This window comes from Cervus canadensis, chromosome 8 (assembly GCF_019320065.1).
Source record: "Cervus canadensis isolate Bull #8, Minnesota chromosome 8, ASM1932006v1, whole genome shotgun sequence".
Classification (NCBI taxonomy): Eukaryota; Metazoa; Chordata; class Mammalia; order Artiodactyla; family Cervidae; genus Cervus; species Cervus canadensis.
Genome location: NC_057393.1, coordinates 60,083,590 through 60,108,151, shown reverse-complemented (window position 1 = coordinate 60,108,151; position 24,562 = coordinate 60,083,590). Strand labels below are relative to the sequence as shown.

The following is a 24,562-nucleotide window of genomic DNA, read 5'->3' as shown; positions in this document are numbered from 1 at the left end:
TACCATAAACATGGCTAACTATATTTTTTAACTGATTATTTTAATTACCAGCATCAGACTTAAAACGGGAAGCCCAGTTCAGTTAGGAGAGGAAGGACTGCAGACAGCATCCATTTCAACCATGAACATGACAGAAGGAACACCTTCCCTGCCACCCCCTGAGGTTCTGCTTGAATACTTAGAGCAGCTGGGAGCTCACTCCCTTTCCTAAAGCAGTGACTGCTGGCAATTAAAAAGTTGCTCCTTACCCTGACTGTTGCTTCTTGATCCACATACAGGTTTCTCAGGAGACAGGTAAGATGGTCTGGTATTCCCATCTCTTTAAGAGTTTTCCACAGTTTGTTATGATCCACACTGTCAAAGGCTTTAGCTTAGTCAATGAAAGAAAGGTAGATGTTTTTCTGAAAGTTCCTTGCTTTCTCTATGATCCAGCAAATGTTGGCAACTTGATCTCTGGTTCCTCTGCCTCTTCTAACCAGCTTGAATATCTGGAAGTTCTCAGTTCATGTACTGCTGGACCCTACCTTCCTGAAGCTAAAACCTCCATCTCCCTTGCAGCACATGGCATCAAAAGCTCAACAAATACAACAGAGCTCTTTCTAAGGAACTGACTTCAAGGGTGACTATCCATACTTTCCCACTATGACCAAGAGGTGAATGTGGGTTACTGCAAGCACTGCTGACATACACCCAATACCATGTTTAAATCAAGTGTTGATCAGGGTCAGGGCGGGATGAACTGGGAGACTGGGATTGCCGTATATACACTGTTAATCCTGTGTATAAAATGACTAATGAGAACCTACCGTATAGCATAGGGAATTCTACGCACTGCTCTGTGGTGACCTAAATGATAAGGGAATCTAAAAAAGAGGAGATATATGTATATGTAGGGCTTACCAGGGGGCTAAGTGATAAAGAATCCACCTACCAATGCAAAAGACGCGAGTTCGACCCCTGGATTGGGAAGATCCCCTGGACAAGGAAATGGCAAATCCCTATTCTTGCCTGGAGTATCCCATGGACAGAGGAGCCTGGCGGGCTACAGTCCATGGGTCGCAAAGAGCCCAACACAACTGAGCAACTGAACAGGCACACATCCATGCACATATATATGTACAGATGAGTTACTTTGCTGTAGAGCAGAAACTATTAAAACTCAACAATGTAAAGCGACTATACTCCAACAAAAATTTTTAAAAATTAAAAATAAATCAAGAGTTGGTCACCTCCCCACAATCACCTAGATGAGTATCATAAACACCCATGTCCCTTTGGAGTCACTGAGCCAACTGTTCCACAAACTACAGCTGCCCCTCCCCCACTGGTGACTCTGACAGCCCTGCAATGGCTTGGGAAACTCTTCACTGAGGTCATTTTTGGGTGAACAATCTGCCTGAGGTTGCCAGATTAGCCAAAACACACAGATGCTACACCATCAGAAGCAGCCCAGTCGGGAGCAAACAAAAGACCCTTCCCTTGAGAACAGCAGCCCATAGAAAAGTGATGTTTCCTTCTTACCTCTCGTCTAATTTATTTCATTTTACTCCGATTTCTCTTCTACTCTTCTCCCCCAGGCACAGAGGCGACCATTGTTCTTTTCCTTTGTGTTCTTGCAAAACAGGCATTGCTTTGCATTATTAATTTACATAACAGCACTCCAGTGTCCACCTCACTCTACTTCTTACTTTTGCACCAAGCACTATGCTTTAAGCTCCATCCCATCGCCATGTGTGTGTCTCAGTCACTTGGATCACTGCACTGTCAGCTCTCCCAGGGACGGATGCCACCCCTTCAGGGACAGGGAGAGCCTGGGGCACTGGCATCCAGGAGAGGGCCTGCAGGGTCAGGGCTCAGCAGGAGCCCTGCCCGAGGCTGCAGGACAGCTGTACCAGCAGGGCTGAGTCCCCACCACCCCACACCCTGCTGTGTCCACTGACATCATCTAGCTTTCTAGTTTCTGTGAGGTCTAAGAGGTGGGAAAGGAGAGTTCATTGCCAATTCTTACCAAACCTGCCAGAACCATGCCTACTAAAAGAGCGACAGGAAAAGCATCAGTGGCACTGATGGAAACAATTGCTCATTAATAAAAACCTCCACTGGGAAAGCTCACTACAGACTGATAGAGCACAAACATCAAGCACCGCCTTGCAAAATGTCCTGGGTCCCACCTGCTCCGGTGGGTGGAGGATCCTCCCAGGGACATGACTGCTCAAGAACAAGCGACAAGGGGTTCTCGGACTCCTTCACTTCTTCGTCATCACACAATTGCACCACCGAGCACCACTATGCACAGTTCCTACCACATGTGACTCCCCATGTGATCTGAGAGCACCTGAAGCAGTCTACCTGTTCAATGCGTCCCAGCAAGGTCAAATTGCTTTAAAGACTGCTAAATGCTGATCCCAATCTCTGTGCTAACTTCATCATGGATCAGGAGCCAAGAGTTTACAGACCAGCGCTGGTTTGTGGACCATACCCTGAGGGTGAGACAGATGGGGGAACAAACCAACCAAGCCGCCCCAGAAGTCAGTGTAGGGTGGTGCTTAAGAGCCCTGGGATTGGGGCATCAATAACAAATCACGTTACAGCTTACACAGTGTCTACTGGGTGTCAGGGACTGCTCTCAACACTTCACAAATAGTAGCTCCTTTAATTCTTACAAGACAAGGTCCTATTATTATTCTTATTTCACAGATGAGGAAACCAAGGCACAAACAGGGAAAGTGACTAGCCCATGGTCATAGTGAGCAGAGATCCAAGATTTGAACCCAATTCCTGACTCAGACACAGGTGCCTGGCAATTTGACTAAGCTGATTCCTGAGTGACCTGACCTCTCCCATCTGTCCCCTCACTGTAAGATGCAGTAAGGACCCCCAAAGTGTGGCTGAGGTCAATGAAGAAATACAAAATCAGACAAAGTATCCTATGCAACAGAAACCTATCACCTGCACGGCACACAACCACCTACCTGTAGGGACGATTTCCCCACATCATCCACCTGCTTTCGCACCAGCTCAGAAGCAGGTGACATCCCAGTCCCCACCAGAGGGACAGGGATGAGGCTGGCGAGGCTATGTGAGGTAGCTGTGGGGACACGGCGAGAGGGCAATGGTCACTTGTTCCCCCTCAGCCACTTCACTCTTCAACCACTCCCTTCTCCTCCCCAAAGAGAAGGCCAGCAGACGGGAATGGGTCTCAAGTCTCCTGGAGAACTTGGGAAGTATGAAAGTGTTAGTCGCTCAGTCGCGTCCGACTCTTTGGGACCCCGTGGACTGTGGCCCACCAGGCTCCTCTGTCCATGGGGAGTCTCCAGGCTGGAATACTGGAGTAGGGTGCCATTCCCTCCTCCAGGGGATCTTCTCAACCCAGGGATCGAACCCGGGTCGCCTGCATTACAGGTGGATTCTTTAACACCTAAGCCACCAGGGAAGCCCTTGAAACCCATTTCTAAACATCCCAGCTGTTAATTCTCAGACTTCAAACTTAGGAGGAAAAAGAAGGCCTTCTAATCCATCTAACAGCTCACAGAAAGCCAACGATTTCAGGGATTCCCAGGAGGCTGACTAGTCAGTCTGGACCCCCTCACCCCACCACCTTCTGGCCACAGTGCCCTCCTCCACACTCCACAGACCATCCTCCTGCCCATGCCAACAACACCTATTCCTCTAGGACGCCCGGGCTCAGGCAGCCTCACACAGGTGCAGGTGCAGGAAGAATGACTGGATGTGACAGCCAGGCCTGCCCTATGCCTTCTGGTTATCCTGACCCCATTTTCCCAGGGCCTGCTGAGTACATGCTCTAAACAGGAGCTCGGAATTCCCATGAAGACCCACTGATCACAGAATGAATTTTCTCCCAAGTCTGCTGCCCCTACTGTGCACACTGCCTCATTAGGCCAGCCTTCCTCCTCGCCCCTCTCCAGCGCCCACCCAGCCTGCCAGCCACCCAACCCACACCAGCTCACCGAACACTGACCTTCAAGTGGCCTTCTCTATGCCGCATGACCTGTCCAGCTGGATACCGGCTCCCTCGGGCTTGGGCTTTCCAATGAGACAATAAACTCCTGGTGGGCAGGAGCCATCTTCTCAGTCACCCTTTTGAGAATCTTATAGATTTTTGCAACCGAACACACTTGCATCTGCTTTACAAACCACAAAATGGAAGGTGAGGAGTAGGAAGTCGATAAGCTAAGCTGATTACTTTTCAGGATTTCTAAAAGCTCCAGTCTAGACAGTGCAACCAGAAATGAAAACCTTTGAGGAAGAATAGGACATAATTTCCATCTGAAAGGGCAGATCCAGGTCGGGGTGAACAGTATGGGACTGTGGTTGTCATTCACGAGCGAGGCTTAACGTTCTCCTCTCTGCAAGCTCAATGTTTAGCACAGCCTGGGTGGAGCCCGGACCAGGTACACACTGGATGGATGACGGGTGGACAGTGGGGTAGGCAGATGGACGGATAAAACCTGGCTCCACTTCTGTCTGGGCTCCACCCTAAAGGCTGAGTGATCTCATGCAAGAAGACACGGCCTGCCTCCACTGAGTCTGCATATGAGAAGCCTTAATGTACAGGAGGCCCAGGGCAGAAACAGGAGCCTACGTGAAATTCCACAACTCCCCGTGGAAAGCAAAGACAAATGGTCACTGTTTTGTTTCCTCTGAGTTCATAAAATGGGTGAGAATATATGGCAAGATTCATAAAGGTGGTCTGCCATTTTCTATCACAAATGAGTTAGGAGAGGGGCTTCCCTGGTGGTCTAGTGGTTAAGAATCTGCCTTGCAATGCAGGGGACACCAATTTAATCCCTGGTCCAGGAAGATCCCACATGCCACAGGACAGCTAAGCCCATGTGCCAAAATGACTGAGCTCGCTTGCCACAACGACTGAAGTCTGCAGGCTCTAGGGCCCACGCACCGTGAGAGGAGCCACCACAGTGAGACGCCTGGGCCCCACAACTAGAGGGTAGCTCCCTGCTCGCCACAGTGAGAGGAAGCCCGCACGCAGCAACAGAGACCCAGCACAGACAAAAATAAATAAACAAAATGATTAAACAAAAATTAAAGGAAGAAATGAGTTAGGAGAATAGACAGTCATGTGTAAGCTCGCACTCAGGCCATAAATTCTAAGCTGTTTCAGGCTCAGCTATATTTTTTCCAAGAGAAGGACCCAGAGCCAGCACATTTTAGTTTTGTTTATTTTCTTGCCGTTTCCTGGATCCAGTTTCCACTGAGGTTGGCCATAGGGGTGGGCCAGCTCAGTGTTCACAAGGCCTTTACCCTCTTATCTTTATTAAAGGCTGTTCTTCTGAGGCAAGAGGCTTGGTGGCGTCATTTTGCTGCTTGAACTCTGTCCTGTGACTAAGCAATAAGAAGCCACAGCAGTCAGCGCTGGAAGTTTTTGCTGTATCATATAAAGAATGAGACAAGGAGGTACCTCCTGCCAACATCAGACCCATTCTCTGACTCAGCACTAAATGTAGATGTCACGTCCTACGTTTGCATCCAAACAGTACCCTCCGTGTGACAGGTGCTCAGAACACGTCTGCTGGATGAACGAACACTGTCATGAAGAAGAGAAAAGGTGCCCAAGGCTTGGGACACAGAAATCTCAATGGGGACCTTCACAGGATGGCCCAGAGTACAGAACAAATGCAAGCTCTATAAAGAAACGGACAAGGACTCCAAAGCCTACCCAGTCTCCTCTTAGCAGCTGGAGGCCCCGAGAAGCTGAAGAACTTCTTTTGGCCTAGTCCACCCATTAGTGGAACACAAATATTAATACCAACTGCATTTTTGTTGTATCATGCATATATGCATACCAACTGCACGATCTGATAAAAGATTTTTCTCAATGGTCAGGAAGGAGAGCTGCAGCACAATTCCATGAACTGTGTGCGATGCCCTGTTACTTGCTGGAAAGGCTGCTGCCTGCAAAGCCAGGCCCAGATCAGGAAAAACTAGCCAAGGCCCTGAGACTCCCCGCCCAGCCTGTGGCTGGCAGAGAAGACTGAGAAGGAGCTCTGGCCTGGGAAGAAACCTGGATCCTGTGTCCGGCTCCGCCAGGGCATGCTATGAGAGCCTGGGGGAGTCCCTCTGTGTCTCTGGACTGCTATTTCTCATTTCTAAAATCAGCAGTCTGGGCAAAGTCATCTCTAAGATCCCTTCCAGCCGTGATACTCAACAATCTTAAGCTGCTTAAGAAACATAAACAGGAAATGAAAGTTCTGGCCAGATAAGACGAAAAAGAGGTTACCCTGAGCAAGAAGAATGGAGGTTATCGTGAGTATTAAAAAGGTCATTATATTTCTTTAAAAGTATGCCTTCTTACATCACAATTTAAAAATACAATTAAGTTTCTTCCCATGTGGTTTGTTATCCTCTCACTCAGTCTTGGCTGGATAGATTTTCACCACATTTGAACAGCAGATTTACAAGGGTCAAAGTGATACACAAGAATATTTGTCTGGGGATCCCAGGCCATGCTAAGGAGTCAGTTACCATCCAGACAAGTAACCTGAAATTGACCCAGAAAAAAGCCAGAGAGCCACCTGGGAAAGAGACAGGCCACACCTAGAAAAACACTGTGGGCAGAGAAAACACACCCTGGCTTGAGAGAGCCACCAGGGCCACAGCTCACAGTCACAAGCGATTATCTCTGCTCTTTCCACACAGGCAGCTCCAGGAACCCCACCTGCAGGCTGCAGGTCAGAGGAATCTTATTTATGCATCAGCAACTCTCAGTTCTCTTAGGCAATGTAGGGGTAGGGCCAGTCAGTGATGGTATTTTTTAAAAAGTAATTTTTCAAAAAGAGATAACCACTTTCCACCTGACCCCATCTGATGAGGTTTCACTCTGCTCCTTCCCCATCACTGCCTTGGGTAGCAGAGAATAGTTTTTTTAAAGTCGCTGGTCATTTGTCATTTTTGAGAGCATGGTTCATCCCCAAAGAAAACCTACAAAGGTAAACAGAGGAAACAGGCAAAGACAAGAGTATCTGGTGGAAAAACAGCCTCTGAGTCTAGCTGTCACTCACTAACCCAGCTCAGTTCAGGTAAAGGAAGGTGAGACTTTGGATGGCTCTTCACCTCTTTCATCATAGAGAGCATCTTACAATAAAAGCATCCAAGCACAGTGGTTTCCAAACTCAGTTTCAAGGAACCCTGAGAACCCAAAGAAGCCTACGGAGGCTCCTCAGGGAGTCCAAAAAGAAAAGGGGCAAGCGCCAAGCCTCCATAGCACCTGTCTAGCTTATATATCTGGCTTACTCACCTAAGAGTACAGTTAGTGAAAAAAGTCCCACAGCTACAAAAATAAAATAATTGAACTCATAAACAACAGCTACATTTCACATATGTTATTTCCATTTAATTGTTGTAACAGTCCCGTGAGGAACCTGGGGCTACATGGATTTGTGATCAGACTCCACAACCCGCTCCCTAACATAACCACCCCATGCTCATCCAGCATCTACATGGACTCTCAGGGAAGGGATGTCACCACCTTCCACAGTCGACTTCATAGCTGGATGGCACAGACCATGAAAACAAGTTCTTCCCTAAACAAAAAGCCCAGGAAAGGGTCCCAGGCAACCTTATTAACGTGTGGACCTTATTAAAATCCTGATTTAAACAACCCATCTATAAAACAGCATTCCTGCAATAAAGAAAGTGTGAAAGTCACTCAGTCGTGTCCGACTCTTTGCAACCCCAGGGACTGTAGCCCACCAGAGCCTCTGTCTATGGAATTCTCCAGGCCAGAATACTAGAGTAGGTAGCTGTTCCCTTCTCCAGGGGATCTTCCCAATTCAGGGATCAAACCCAGGTCTCCCACATTACAGGCGGATTCTTTACCATCTGAGCCACCAGGGAAGCCCAATAAGAAAAACTGAATATCAGCTGGATATGAGATGACATTAAACTGTTAATACAGTCAGCTGTAAAAAAAAAAAAAAAATTTTTTTTAAGATTTTATCTCTTAGAGACACTTCGTTAAGTATTTATGGAGAAAGTAATATGATGGCTGGGATTTGTCTGAAAATATTACAGGAAACAAAAGTTTGGGAGCTGGGAGTTTGTAATCTCTGCACATGTTTGAGTATTTTATAATATAAAGTTTCAAATGAAGATAGGAGGAAGAGAGAAAGGTTCTTCCTTACGTTGGACTCAATTCTACCTCCCAGTATCTTCTACCAGTTAGCTCTCTGGGGTCAGAAAGAATCAGGTCTCATCACCTGTCCATGTCCATCTGAAAACAGGCATCCAAGCCCGTCTAAGTCACCTTTCCTTTAAAATAACTCTTCCCTTTTGGAGCTGAACTCCTCACAGCTCATAGCAATGCCCTCCTTAACTGCAGATCCCAGGACCAGAGCACTGTGAAGGTGTGTTCTGAGCAGCCCCAGGAATGTGAATTTTCTGTCCATGCACACTCTCTACCCACCTTTGAGCATCTCTCTGTACCCTGTGACACTTCCTGATTCCAAGGACAGTTAGGGGCTTGGCTCTCCACTCAAGGGCAGGTACCTCCTAGAGCAGAAGCAGCAGCAATAGCTTGCCCTCACTTCACATAAATCTAGATCCTCACCAAAGCCCTACGAGGAAAATATTAGCCCTTTGACAGATAAGGAAAAAGAAAACCCATAGAGGTTAAGCAATTTGTTAAAATCACATAGCCTAAGATGGAAGACCCAAGATTTAAACTTGTGGGGGTTCCCCAAGTTTGGGCTCATGACACTCAGCTCTCTGTGGCCTTACTCCTGGGCTCCAAACCCATCCGTGATGCTCAGGCCACCTGGGTCATTCAGCTGTATCACCCAGCTTTTCAGAAGTAACATCATTCTCCAGGCCATCTTCCAGCTCTCCAGCCCAACAACCCCCTGAGCTCAGGAAGGATTCACACAACAGTTAACCAATCCTGGACCTACAGTCACCAAACCACCAGGACAGGTCTCTACAAATCCCTCCAAGGTGCCCCCCAGAAACCCCAACTATGGACCAAAGTTTAGTCATAGAGAAGACGTCAAGAGGTTCAACCATCTCAAACAATAATCATCACGAACGAGACCATCCTTGTTGAGCTGCATTAGGGAAAATGAAGGCCCAGAGAAGTCATACTTCTTACTTAGGCAAGATCACACACTCTTCCCTAAAAATCTACTGGTTCCAGAATCTACTACACGTCAGAATCAGCAACGTGGCAAAAAAAAAAAGAAAAAATCCAATAGCCCCAGAATCATATGCCCATTTTAGCTGGTATCAGAATTTAAGGTTATTGGTTACTTGAATGAAAGAGTTGTGAGAAAATTTGAAAAACGATGGTATACATTGATGTTCCAACCCCCTGCACTAATGCTAAAGTTTCCCAAGAATGCACTTCTCAGAACACTTATGTTGCAAGATGCTCAATGAAAAAGGGCTTTGTGGTCAAATCAGTTTGGGAAACACTGCCCAGTGAACTCACTCCAGTGAAGTCCCAAGACTGGCTTACTGGTGGCTTGAGAGGCTCCCAGTAAAGAAGCCTGCGTGACCTTCTCAAAACAACACTGCTCAAATGTACTTAACCACAGGACCCTTTCACAAATAACACCACTGACATCCCACCAAACTACTGTTTAGAAGACATTTTTGTGGGAAATGCTGATCTAGGTTTTTCTAAAGAAAAATCTTAACAGCCAGTTACCCTGGATTCAAGTCTATATAACTGAACTAACCCTGAATGGGATAAAGAGCAAGTGTCTACAAAGCAGAAATAACTAACATACTTCCAGGCCTCTGGGGATGGACATATTAGTATTGCAAACATGAAGGAAATGTGTGAACATCTCCTGGCCAGATAGGAACGCTGCCGGGATTCTATGGTCAACAACGCCTGTCCCCAAAAGAGTCACAGATGACTACTAAAATATTTAAAGTCCAAAAGGAATGTCTCGAGACTTTCCAAAATGAGTCTGGGGGGAAAAATTACACAATTTTTAGAAAATGATAAAACATAAACTGGGACTCCAGGCGGGCCACTCACCCCTGAGTCAAGGTGCTATAGACAGTAGGAATTCCTTTCATTAAAACTCAAAGCAAACAGTATGGAAATTCTTTAAAAAATTAACACAGAATTATCATATCAGCCATAATTCCACTCCTAGATATATAACCAAAAGAACTGAAAGTAGGGCCTCAAAGAGGTATTTGTGCACCAATGTTCACAGCAGTTTTATTCACAAGAGGTGAAAGGAACCCAAGAGTCCACCGGCAGATGAATAGATAAACAGAATGTGGTATATACATGAAATGGAATATTATTCACTCTTTTAAAAGGAAGGAAATTCTGTCACATGTTTCAACATGGGTGACTATTGAGGATATTACCCTAAGTGAAATAAGCCAGTCACAAAAAGACAAATGTATGATTTCACCTACACAAGCTAGCTAAAGGAATCAAATTCACAGAAACCAAGCAGAATGGTGATTCCCAGAGGTGGAGGAGGGAGAAAGGAGGAGTTATTGTTTAATGGATACAGAGTTTTAGTTTCGCAAGATGTCAAAGTTCCAGAAATCTCTTACTCAACAATGAGAATATACTTACCACTTCTGAACTGCACATTTAAAATGGTTAAGATGGTAAATCTTACATTATGTGTTCTCTAAAAATTTAAAAATAAAATGGAAATTCTGACATGGATGACCCATGAAGACACGATGCTAAGTGAAAACAAGCCAGTCACAAAATGATGAATACTCTATGATTCCATTTATATGAGATACCTAGAACAGTTAAATTCAGAGACAGAAAGTACAATAGAATGGTGGGTGCCAGAGGCTGGGGGAAGGGGAGAATGGAGAGTTATTGTATTGTACTATCAATTGAGTTTCAGTTTTGTAAGATGAAAAAAGTTCTAGAGATGGATGGTGGGGATGGTTGCACAAGGAGGATGTACTTAATAGCACTGAAATGGACACTTAACAGTGAACAAGATAGTTATTTTAATGTTACAGATATTTTGCCACAATTCAAAAAATAGCAAAAAATGTTTCAAATGGTAAATGTTATGCTATGTATATTTTACCACAGTATTTAAAAAAAAAAAGTACAAAGCAAATGGATTATGACCCTTAGTGTGAAATGAAACATCAAGGTCAACAGCCACCCCACAATTAACCACCAAGGGTTCAGAATTGGATGGCAAACATGGAACACTCAAAGTATCTGTTTAATTTAAAATATTTCTGTAGCACTTTCATGGAACTCTGTCTCAAACAGATCAATAGACATACACAATTCAGAGATATGCAATCTGCCCCAGGGAAAAAGGGGGAAAAAAAACAACAACAGTATCTCCCCAACTCAATCCCATTTAAAATTCTTTTCTGAACATGTTCAGCCTCCCTACTGCACAGGACGACAGGCAGTTCAGCCCTCTTGCTCTATGCCCACTATTTGTGTGGGTCATATCTTCCCAAGATATAGGAGATAAAGAGCCCCCTCATGATGGTGGTTGGAATGCTGCTGCTGCTAATTCACTTCAGCCGTGTCCGACTCTGTGTGACCCCATAGACGGCAGCCCACCAGGCTCCCCTGTCCCTGGGATCCTCCAGGCAAGAGCACAGGAGTGGTTTGCCATTTCCTTCTCCAATGCATGAAAGGGAAAAGTGAAAGTGAAGTCGCTCAGTCATGTCCGACTTAGCGACCCCAAGGACTGCAGCCTACCAGGCTCCTCCTTTCATGGGATTTTCCAGGCAAGAGTACTGGAGTGGGTTGCCATTGCCTTCTCCAGTGGTTGGAATGAGGTGGATCAAAAAAACAAAGACAAAATACTTCTCCTACACTTCTTAGCTTTTCAGGAAATAGAAAGCCAGAGTACAAAAATCACTCAACACTAACGCTAAATCAAAAAATAGTGAGCATGGTACAGAGCTAGAAGAAGTCTCAGAAATCGAATCCAACCCCATCACCAAGTTTCTTTGGACCTAATGCCACCTTGCAAGTATTGAGAACCCTACAGCAGGGGTCCCCAGCCTCTGGGCGGTGGACCGGTAACCTCCTGTCGGATCAGCAGTGGCATTAGATTAGAAATTAAGTGCACAACAAATGTAATCCGCTTGAATCATCCCGAGACCGTCCCCACCCCACCCCGTGGAAAAGTTGTCTTCCACGAAATTGGTCCCTGGTGCCAGAAAGGTTGGGGACTGCTGCCCTAGAGGACTGAGGCAGTCCTGAACTTCTTCCAGCTTTACCTCATCCATCTTTTCACTGGAAAAAAAACAAGCCCTGGACAGTTAAGAGGCTCATCAAAGGTCAAGATGTTGCACAGTCAGGAGCAGATTCCCATCCAAAACTCTTTCGAGGACACCAAGCTGACATTCAAATTCTAAGCTCAGACAGGGAAGGGCTCTCCAATCCTGCAACAGGTAATAGGGTTGCTCCACAGGACTCCTGGCGGCCAGTCGCACAGTGCTGGTACCTGAGGGGTGACCCTGGGGACTTCCGACACCAAAGTCACAGCATCTGCTTCTATCAGACATACTGTGGGAGGGGATTTATTTCCCTGTGTCCATCTGGAACTCCCCCTGGCCTTCCTGCCCTCTCACAGCCTTCTGTCACCGTGAAGTCACCACCTAGGAATCTGCACCTATTTCTGAAGAGGATCTGGACTTCACAGGGACACGCCACTCATTCGCCACACCAGCTGAATAGTTATCCATGCAACAGAAATTTACTGAATGCCCATCCTGGGCCAGGCTCTATTCTAGGCATTGGGAATACAACAGCAAATTTGGCTCATGGAAGTTACATTCTACTCTTGATGACCCACGGCCACAGTAAAAGCAACCCTGACATCCGTTCAGCATAGTTTATAAGGAGCTCTCACATAACCCTCAGATACATCAGGAGAATCCCAAGCTTCTGGTTCTAAGGCTGGTTTCAGGCTTCATCGCCCACCACACTAATTGATGCTGCTTTTTTCCTACCATCGATTGTTAAATAGCACAGTGAAGTAGTTATTGTTTTAAATATTCTGCAGAGAGGGAGGAGATCAAACTAGTCAATACTAAAGGAAATCAATCCTGAATATTCATTGGAAGGACTGATGCCAAAGCTGAAACTCCAATACTTGGCCACCTGATGCAAAGAGCTGACTCCTTGGAAAAGACCCTGATGTTGGAAAAGATTGAAGGCAGGAGGAGAAGGGGATGACAAAGGACAAGATGGTTGCATGGCATCACCGACTCCGTGGACATGAGTTTGAGCAAACTCCAGGAGATGGCAAAGGACAGTGAAGCCTGGCGTGCTGCAGCCTATGGGGTTGTAGAATCAGACACAACCGAGCAACTGAACAACAACAGAGAGGGAGATGAGTTCAGTAAGGCTAACTGTCTTGCTTAAAGTCTTAAAGTCCAGTTGAGCTATTTCAAATCTTAAAAGATGATGCCATGAAAGTGCTGCACTCAATACGCCAGCAAATTTGGAAAACTCAGCAGTGGCCACAGGACTGGAAAATTTCGGTCAGTTTTCATCCCAATCCCAAAGAAAGGCAATGCCAAAGAATGTTCAAACTACCACACACACACACACACACACACACACACACAAAACTACCACACAATTGCACTTATCTCACATGCTAGCAAAGTAATGCTCAAAATTCTCCAAGTGAGGCTTTAACAGTACGTGAACCGAGAACTTTCAGATGTTCAAGCTGGATTTAGAAAAGGCAGAGGAACTAGGGATCAAATTGCCAACATCCGTTGGATCATCAAAAAAAGCAAGAGAATTCCAGGAAAACATCTACTTCTGCTTTATTGACTATGCCAAAGCCTTTGACTGTGTGGATAACAACAAACTGTGGAAAATTCTTCAAGATGAGAATACCAGACCATCTTACCTGCCTCCTGAGAAATCTGTATGCAGCTCAAGAAGCAACAGTTAGAACTGTATGGAACAACAGACTGGTTTCAAATTGGAAAAGGAGTACATCAAGGTTGTATACTGTCACCCTGCTTATTTAACTTATATGCAGAGTACATCATGTGAAATGCCAGGCTGGATGAAACACATGTTAGAATCAACATTGCTGGAAGAAATATCAATAACCTCAGATAGGCAGATGACACCACCCTTATGGCAGAAAGCGAAGAGGAACTGAAAAGCCTCTTGATGAAAGTCAAAGAGCAGAATGAAAAAGCTTCAAGTCTAACACCTAGTAAAATCTGACAACCTCTCCCACCACCCCACACCAAATTGCATCATCATATGAAGATGAGACCACATATAGTAGACATTCACCTGATGCTTTACCTGCACAATATCCTTTCTACTCTTCTTTTTGGAGAACTGCTTCTTCCCACTCTAAAGAGCCACGTGGTACTGGTACAAGCTGCCAATCACAGCATCCCATCATGCTACCCTATTGGTTGGGCCAATCCTCTAGCCCTAGCCACAGTGACTGGGTCTCACATGGACATGTGACCATATTTAAGCCAATCAGAATCCTTCCATGAGATTTTTCTGCCTGGTTTAGTGGACTCAGCTCCCTTTATTCTCTGGTCAGAGGCTGTGAAGACGAAGCCAAGAGGGGCCTGAGGTCATGTTTCAGGATGACATTAATAGAAAAAGCCCATGGCATTCAGGATCAATCACCCAAAGGCCATTTACCCCAATCCATCCCAAGGTTTTGGAATATAATACAATCGATTCCTCTTTCCTGTCTAAAACAGTTTGAGCTAAGTTTCTGTTGCCTGAGATCACGGGGCCTGATCTACTACATAGAGGAATAAATAACTGCCTTTCTGTTAGAAATCTCATTTCAATCACTACTTTCAAATTCTTCTACCACTTCCTCTTAACACAATGAAAATAACCAAACGAGGGCTTCCCTGGTGGCTCAACCGGTGAGGAATCTGCCTGCCAATAAAAGGTCCAGATAACCTCTAATGAATAATAGATAATCCACAACCTGACAATCAGCAGCCAACTGCACTCCTCCTACTAGAAACGCCTGGCAGGGTTATTCCTTTTTAGAAAACTCCTTCACCTTCAATTTCTAACAAGCATACAAAGCCTAAACTCCAAGTGGTATATAAACCCCTCGCTCCGCCTAGATTATCTCTGCATCCCCACCCACCTAGAGCCAATGCCAAAGCCCTGCTCACTCAGGCTGGTCTAATTTCTACAACCTGAAAACACACAGCTCCTCTCATGGTGTCTGGTCTTGTTTCTCCAACCCAAAACTTCCTCCTTTCCCTCTGCACGCTCAGAGAACCCCTTCAACACCAGCCTCAAGCCTCAACCCCTCCTTAAAGTATTCTTCGGCTTCTTCAGCAAACACTACTGTCTCCATGCTCTTAATTCTAGTGAAGCCAAGTCACCATGAACCAAGTCACTAAAGAGGAGGCAGAGGGCATGAGAGGAGACATTCAGCTCAGGACGCACAGGAGGGAGGGCCAGCCTGCAGTCACCATGTTCTGCCACTCTTGCACCACTTAAGAGGCCTGCTGGGAAAACAGTCTGGGGAGCCCCCCACATGTCGATGGTCACTAGAGCCACCGGGGGTGGATGAGAGCATGTGGGGAAAGCATGAGGTAGACAGAGTCATGACGATGATGATGTGCGTGCTCCGTCATGTCCGAATCTCTGTGACCCCACAGGCTGGAGCCCACCAGGCTCCTCTGTCCATGGAATCTTCCAGGAAAGAATACTGGAGTGGGTTGCCATTTCCTACTCCAGGGGATCTTTCTGACCCGGGGATCAAACCTGTATCTCTTGCACTGGCAGGTAGATTCGTTACCAGCAAGCCCCCGTGGTATTTCTATCACTCAGTTGATCTGTCTCAGAATGTCACTCTTCTCAGTGTCCCATTCCCCCACCTAGGCAGCGAGCTGCAGGCTGGAATTACATCCTATGCACCCCGACCCTGTCTGCACCAAGCGCAGGATGAGACACTTCGATCCTCCCCAGTCACATTTTGCTTCCCAGTAGCTGAGGCAGGGCATGCAGCCCCATCTCACGGATGAGGACCCTGAGGCCCAGAGCCAGGCAGCTGAGGAGCTTCCAGAGAGAAAACTCAGATGTCGGCAAATGAATCAAAGAGAAAAAAGGACCTCACGGGTTCCAAGTGAACAAACATGATCCTGACACAATTGCGGGAAAAACTAGAGACCTGAGCCAATCAGAACAGTACAGTTCTCTCCTCTCTCTACCGCCAGCAGGGACAACCTACTCCTTTCTTAAACATTCATGTATTGGGACAAGGGAAAGCTACAAAATTCCACAGAGCTCCCAATGCAGGAAATGGCTTGAAGCTGTAATGGGAGGGCCTACCCAGGTAACAGGAAAAACCACCAAGGACAAGGAATCTGGAGCGCTGCGCTTAGCCTGACTCCAGGTCCCTCCTACCCTGCGACTTCCAGTCTGTCCTCAGATCACAGAGAGGCCCGGAACCCTGCACAGGCAGAAAACGCACCCCTCATGCCACTGGGTGCCACAGAATTCAGTGAGATATTAAAGTATGCTGTCAGATAGGAAATGCTCAATAGCAATGTACTGTCAATTCTGTTACAGAAGTGCCCCCTGCCCCCAGAACAAAACCACACTGTGGTTTCTTAGTCACCTTCAAACTCCAGGCCTAAGCATGGTAGATTATACATGTCCGGGCTCTCTCTAATTGAGCGTGAGGAGAATAGATGAGTTTGATTTGCTTACCTGACCAGCACCTCCTAGGCCAGTTTCCCCCAGTTCCAGACCCCACGTGGGGAGCTGTCAGACATCACTTGCCGGCAGCACAACAAAGTCCCACCGCACACAGGTGCCAGCCAGGGGATGGACACTCCAGACCAGGGGTCCACATGGGATGTGGAATCCACCAAGGGGGCCCTTAACTGGGTGATGGCAGCACCTTGGATAGAGAAACAGTGACAAGGGGGGCCTCCCCTTGAGGCTATGGATCCTTGGGAAACCAGCAGGTTCCTCCCTGGAGCTCCCACAAGAGCCCTGAGCTAAGGCTGTCTACCAGGCAGAGCTTGCACCTGTGTGCAAAGTGGAACCTGCTGGGACAGCAAAGACCAGGACACAGGGCTGAGCCTGCCTGGCTGTGGCTCCTTGGGGATGAAACCAGTGCTTCTATCCTTTCAACTTGAGCCGTCCTTTTAGGCACTGAGCTTTGTTCCATAATAGGGGCTCCCTAGCTACAAGAAAATATGCTGAAAAACCACTGCACAGTAATTCATCCTTTACAAAGATCCCGAGGTTGTGCGGTTTATGTCACACCATGTCATCCCTCATCCCCAAAAGCGCTACATGGCAACTTACCAGGTCAAATGCCATCCTATTTTTTTTCTAAAGTATTAAGTAAAATTGGGCTTCCCTCGTGGCTCAGTCGGTAAAGAGACCGCCTGCAATACAGGAGTCCCAGGTTCGATCCCTGAGTCGGGAAGATCACCTGGAGAAGGAAATGGCAACCCATTCCAATATTCTTGCCCGGGAATTCCCATGGACAGGGGAGCCTGGTGGGTTATAGTCCATGAGGTCGCAAGAGTCGGACATGACTTAGCGCACAACAACCAAACGAAAATGAACTTAACTTTCCTTTGAAAAGCTACACAGCTCTACACTGTGTTAAAGCTAGGGTCTGAAAAGCTGCCCTTGAGAATAAAATCCAAACCTTATTTCATCCTTTCCTTAGAAGTCAGACCAGCTTCCAGAACTTCAGCTCGGAGAGGCCCCACCTTATATACCACGCATGGAAAAGTGAGGGACCTAATTAATGACAATTCATCTATTCCAGAGATTAAAGCCGGGGCTGATTCAAACACATCCCACCCAGAACTTGAGTCTGCATTCTAACTTCTGCCAGTTTCCTTGATCAGTTTCTTCCTTCAAACACAGACAGCTAGACAGACAGCAAGGCAATTAAAAAGATACTATGTATAAAATAGGTAAATACCTGGAGAACCTACTGTGAAACACAGGGAATTCTACAAAATGCTTTGTGGTGACCTAAATGGGAAGGAAATCTACAAAAGAGGGGATATAGGATATACCTTTAGCTGACTCACTCAGTAAAGTGAGAAACTAACAGCAAAAACTACTACAACATTGCAAAGCAACTGTACACCAATAAAAAAATTAATTAAAAAAAAAAAGAAAAAAAAGGAAGAAAAATTACCCCAAAGAGATTTCCCTCTGATCTTATTATCCTCATAGCCAAATCCAACAGCTCTTCTTAACATCTTCCAAACCATCATCCCAGGGGAGGACTAGGCTGACCAGCATAAATGATCATAATTGGGGGACAATGCAGATTTGAGAGACGAAAATGCTAGAGTCAGAAACCCACAGTGGAGACAGAAGGGCCACCAATGAAATGATCTGCTGTATAGCCAGCAGTTCAGTCTCTCTATGTCAGCTGCCTTCACAGCAAAAAGTCAGTTGAGATGGCCAATATCCAATCCAGCTGTTACCAGGAACAGCTTATAAAATCATCTCCTTAATAAGTCAAGCTTTTAACAGCCAAATAAACAGGTCTCACCAGCCTGTGTCCCACAAGTTGTTACTGGCAGTTTGTCAGCCCTCTCCACTCACTTTTAAAACAAAGACAAGACATAGAAAAGGTGGCACTTGCTGCTTCCTGGCTCCAAAGGGGTTAAATAAAACAATGGGTCATAATTGGAAACTCCTGGTGCCCAATACTTTGAGCGACTTAACCACTCCAAGCTGGAGTTTTCTCTCTGGCAAAGTAGGAATCATAGCTCACAGAGTGGTAACAATTAAACATAACAAAGCCGAGCGCCTGTCACAACAGTAGGTGCCCAACAATTGCTGGCTCTTCCTTCCTCAGAGCTATGCTTTCTTCCTCAGCTTCCCTGTCTAAAAGCCTGGCTTTCCACAGTCCCCAAACAGCCAAAGCCAAGCCTACCAGTTGTCACCAACACCCAGTAATACCACCCCCCCTCCAACACACACATACCGGAATACTCACAGATTCATCATCCACCAGCCAAGGGTACCAGCCACCAGCCTTCCCTCCTCAAACAGCTGGCGCACCCTCAGGGAAGGAACTGAGCCCCAGCAGCTACTACTAAGATTTTCCCATGGTGCAGTGCAACTTCCCCCAACTTTTCCCGGCCCACAGTTTCCAAAGAAACCTAGCAGGCATTGTGCATAATCAACCACAAGTCTCGGCGAGCAAAACAGACTGAGCTCAGGGCAGAGGGAGCTAAGAAAATCAGAAAGGGAAAAGGCACGAGTGGTCCTGAAACCGGGTGCCAGGGACCAAAATTCAGGAGTACCAGCCCTGGCCCGGGTTCTATTCTTCTAGATCTTAACATTGATTGAAGGCTAGCAGAGGTCCTCAAAGGACTGGTGGATGAAGAGTCTTCGAAAAGGGACTGACCGGACATACGCCCCGCAGGCTGGACTCGGGGGTCTCTAGTGGACCCCGCCGCGTGCCGCGGCACCTGGAGAATGAAGGCCTACAGTGCCGGGCATTGTTCACAGCAAGGGCGGGATTGGAGGAGGAGGTGGGAAGGGGGGGGGGGGAGGGCGGGGGTGGTCTACGCATCAGCCCCTCCCCCGGCGGGCTGAAGGAAAGCAAATTTTCCCCGCGGCCAGCGCCAGGTAGATGAATGGCCCTCGCGACATCCCCTCTCGGAGAACCGGAGAGAGGAGTCGCGGAAGGCGGATGCGAGGGGCCGGGCAGAGGGGTCTGACACTCACCGGCGCCCTCGGCGGGCTGCGGCGGCCCGACGACGCCGTTCAGGTAGAGGATGGGCAGCAGGTGAGGCTGCGTCTTCTCCAGCGCCGCCCGCAGGTCGTGGAAGTGGTCCCGCTCCTTGGCCAGCAGCAGCTTGAGCAGCAGCTCCGCCTTGGCGCCTCCCGCCTCCTCGTCCAGCTGCCGCCGCTCGCCGGGGCTCAGCGCTCCCGCGGCCTCGAGCAGCCCGAGCACGGCCTCCACCTCTGTCATGGCCTGGGCCAGGCTCTGCTGACACTGGGCGAGCAGCTCCCGGCGCTGGGGCTCCATGGTGGCTGCCGCCCCGCCCCGCCGGGCCGGAGGGCTCCCGGGCTCCCCGAGGCTGGCGGGCGCGCGCGCGCAGGCGGGCAGGCGGGCGGGCGGCGGCGGGACCCGGGCGCCCCGGGGCGGCGAGCGCTGGCGGTGGCCCTAGCGCGCCGGGAGCCGCGAGGCCGCGGGGGCCATGGGCCGGGGCCTGGGCGGGCTGGGGGCCCGGGCGGCGAGCGGCGCTCAGCAGCGGCCGCCTCCCGGGCTCAGGAGCGCAGCCATGTTGGCTGCGGCGGCGGCGGCGGGACTGGAAGAGGAGGAGGAGACGGAGGAGGAGAAGGAGGAGGCGGAGGTGGGGACGGCGGCCGGGGCGCGCCCCGAGGCCCGGCTCCAGCCGGGCATGCTCCCCCTCCCCTCCCCCTTGGTGCGCGCCGCTCTCTCGCCGGCCCCGCGAGAAAAAACTCGCCCCGAAACGTCGGCCCCGGCGCCGCCCCCCGAACACAATCGCAACTCCGAGAGCAAAAGTGGCCCGGTCGTGTGCGCCAGGCCCCCTCGACGGCTCAGGGCCCGCCTCGGCGCGGCCCGGTCCGTGCGCCCCGGCCCGGCTCACCGGGGCCCCGCGGCCGCCGCCCGCTCCGCCATGCCCGCGCCCAGCCGCTGCCGCCGGTCTGTCCCTCCGCCCTCCTCTTTTTTCCCCTCCCTTACCCCGGCCGGCCTTTCAGGAGCCCGGGCGGCCGGCCCCGAGGGGATGGGCGAAGGGGAGGGGTCCCCACCTCCCCGCCCCGAGCCCGCCTGGGAGGCGGGGACACCGCGCGCGCTGGCCCTCCCGGTCTCCGAGGCCCAGGCTCCACCCGCGGTAGAGTACGCGGAGCTAGGGGCCCGGTGGGAAGCAGCCTGCCCCCTCAGCTAGGCACATGGCCAGCCCCCAAGCTATTGGAGACCCCCTCCAAACAAAACCCTGCCCCCCGGTCTAGCGTTTTCTAATCTGAAATACTCCACAGTCAAGCCTGGAGACAACTGAGGGGATGTCCCCTAAACTTGGCCATCTCCAAATTTAGACCTCCCGCAAATCTGTGAGATATGCCCACTCACTGCAAGGAGCTCTTATATAGAAAATGGTGGTGGTTTAGTCGCTTACTTGTGTCCGACTCTTGCGACCCCGTGGACTGTAGCCCGCCAGGCTCCCAGGGACAGAGGAGCCTGGCGGGTATTCTTGCCTGGAAAATCCCAGGGACAGAGGAGCCTGGCGGGCTACAGTGCATTGGCAGGCAGATTCTTTACCGACTGAACTAGGAGGGAAGCCCCATATAGAAAATATCCCAATATTATCCCCTGAGACCGGGTTAATCAGGATCTATGCCTCACCTGCGTTTTAGATGGGTTGGTCCCCAGTGCCTAAAGAAGTGGGATGTTGGAGCCAGAGACGGAGGGATGTGTTGCTGGAAGAACAAGAAAGAGGTGGGGTGTGCTGTGGAGCCACCGCATCTTTTTGGCAAGAGAAGTGCTCTCCTTCGTAGATGTCACCCCGGATTCCAGCTAGTCTCAGGAGAAGATAAATCCATGGGCTGCAGAAGCCTTGCTCCCCTGATGGCCTCAGTGAGGATCTACACTTGGGCTCCAAGTCCAAGAAGGTCTCTGCCCTTGCGGACACATACCATTTACCTCCTGACCACAGGAGAAGGTCCTTAAAAGCTGGACTCCCAACTGAGCACTTCCAATAATCCCACCTTGCTAGTGTAGAGTGGAAATCCCAGGGCTGGTGCAAACGTCTCTGTTTCATTGAGTGAAACTCATTTACAAACCCTGGGGATCACAGGTGCCTTTTCTGCTGTCACCCCCACCACCAGCATCACCACTTCCATGCTTCCCCTCAGTAGCACCTTTCTTCCATGCTGCTTCTTTAGGGGGAGGAGTCACTTTTATTTAGTGGACACAAACTCTATGTATAGTGATTAGAACAAAAGTACCAGAGTTTGCACTTCAGTTTTGGATTTCCTTTTAAGTAGCTACACGGTGTGAAAGCAAATCAATTGCCCTGGCTGTTCTCAGTTTTCTCCTGAGAAAAACAGGATTGGGGGGGAGAGTGTATCCCATCAGGGGATATGAACAAACTCGAGGGTGTCAGTGAAGATTTTGAAATTATCTAAGCCTTTTTTTGTAGACACATATTGTCTACAATGGGCTTCCCTAGTGGCTCAGGGGTAAAGAATCCGCCTGCCAATGCAGGAGACACAGGTCCAATCCCTGGGTCGGGGAGATCCCCTAGAGAAAGAAATGACTAACCCACTCTCCAGTATTCTTGCCTGAAGAATTCCATGGACAGAGGAGCCTAGCAGGCTACAATCCATGGAGTCACAAAAGAGTCAGACATGACTGAGTGACCAAACAACAAAAACAACAACAAATTGTCTACAATATGTATTTTTCTGGGACAGAAGTCCATAACTTTCGTCGAATTCATTAAGGGCTCCATGACCCAAAGTGGACCCAAAATGGTGGAACTCAACTCTTTTCAGAGGACTCCCTTCTTAGGTAGTCTGGGCTTCTATAACTGAGTAAGGTTCTAGGAGATGGGAAGGCTGTTCTATTGCCCAGTGCCAGGGGTCTAGACAGGCTCCCTCCCTGTCTTTCCCACTCCTGCCCCTGAAAGGTGGCTCCCCCTTCTGGTCACCTGTTCCCCTACATCCTAAATCATCTGCAAAGGCATCCACTCTTTAGGACACACTGGGAGCTCTGTTCCTAGCTGGATTAACTAGAAATCTAGGGGTGGGAGGGAGGTGGAACCGAAGAGGAGAAGTTTGGGAGACTAATTTGGTCTGTGGTTAGGACAAACTGTGACTGAGTCCTAGGTCCAAACGGTGCCTGGTAGGAGAGGGCAGGAGGGAGGTACCGTCTCCCAGTAACCCCTAAAAAGAGGCAAGGAGCTTGGGTGCTGTGTCCCTGGAAGTTTTCCCGGTAAGCAGTGAGGAAGTCCATTTGCTATGAGTGCTTTCTCCCAGGGGCTACAGTGTGATAGATGATTACTTTCAGCAGACCCTTTATTGGAAACTCTGGGGTTTTATGCAAAACATAAATTCTGGAGGAAATCATTTACTTTATAAACATCTTCAACCTTAGGAGTTCTTTAGCCAGTGACCTTGATATGACCTTGTATTTCTTTAGCATTTTAACTCCTTTAAGGCATCTTCCCTCACACCATTCCCTTTGTGCTCTGCTCTAAGTTGAATTGTGTCATCCCCCCCTCAAAAAAAATATGTTTGAGCCCTGACTCACAGCACCTGTGAACATGACCTGATCTGGAAATAAGGTCTTTACAGATATAATCAAATTAAAACAAGGTCATGGGACTTCCCTGCTGGTCCATTGGTTAAGAATCTGCCTTGCAATGCAGGGGTCATGGGTTTGATCCCTGGTCAGGGAACTAAGATCCCAGGTGCCGCAGAGCAACCAAGCCCATGCACACACTCCAGTCCATGTGTCACAATGAAAGATCCCACAACTCAGGCCCGACACAGTCAAATAAATAAATATTTTTAAAATGACGTCATATTGGATTGTTGTTGTCGTTTAGTCACTCAGTCGTGTCCAACTCTTTTGTGACCCCATAGACTAGCCCACTGGACTCCTCTGTCCCTGGGATTTCCCAGGTAAGAATACAGGAGTGGGTTGCTGGATTAGGGGGGCCCTAATTCAGAGTCTGATGTTCTTAGAGAAGAGGGAAATTTGGACACAGACACACACAAGAATACCATGTGAAGACAGAGGCAGAGGTCAGAGTGCTGTATCTACAAGGCAAGAAATGCCAAGGATTGCCAGCAATCTCCAGAAGCTGGGAAAAGAGACCTGAAATAGACTCTCTGGCAGAACTTCCCAGAAGGAACCAATTCTGCCAGCACCCCTATTTTTGACCTTTGGCCTCCAGAACTGTGCGCTAACAATTATCTATCATTTTAAGCTCCCCCAACAGTTTGTGGTAACCCACTCCAGTATTCTTGCCTGGAGAGTCCCATTGACAGAGGAGCCTGGCGGGCTAGAGTCCATGGGGTAGAACAGAGTCAACACGGCTGAGCGATTGAACAACAGCAGTTTGTGGTAACTCAGTACAACAGTCCCAGGAAACTAATACAGTCTCGTTAACAGTGGACAAAGATGGGTGTCCCCATTTTACACATCACCTGGTCACCTCACTCTTCTTCTGCCTAAGAATTTCTCTATAGATTTGCAGACCTTCCCTCCTTCTGATCTTAGAGGAAGAAGGCCTTTCCTCCTTGACAACAGCCCTCCAGACTCTGGAGAGAATCTTTGCACCCCCTCCCTGCACACAGACACACACTCAAATGGCCTTCCTTCCCTTTGTCAACGAACAGGCCTGAGTCTCCCCATTCTCAAAGGGGCCCTTCCATCTCTCGTGTCCTCAAGAAAGAACCAGTGCCTGACAACAGAACCTCCACACGCTCATGGACTCCATATCCCTCGGTTGGCTCTTTGCAATCTGACTTCTGAGAACAATTCCCCCCTAGAGAACTGCTCCCCCCACTTAGATCTCCTGACACCACCCCAAGGCCTTTCCTTCACTC

General features: G+C 48.5%; 1 protein-coding gene across 2 annotated transcripts in view; it reads right to left on the bottom strand.

Moving 5' to 3' along the window:
* The window catches only part of DLG5 (discs large MAGUK scaffold protein 5), a 120,556-nt gene extending 100,414 nt beyond the window's left edge, over positions 1-20,142 (bottom strand). For both annotated transcript variants that reach the window (XM_043476425.1, XM_043476426.1), the window contains exon 1: positions 19,706-20,142. In XM_043476425.1, coding sequence (XP_043332360.1) covers positions 19,706-20,009 — 304 coding nt within the window. In that variant the 5' untranslated portion in view covers positions 20,010-20,142. The remainder of the gene's footprint in view (positions 1-19,705) is intronic.
* Positions 20,143-24,562: the final 4,420 nt, after the last annotated feature.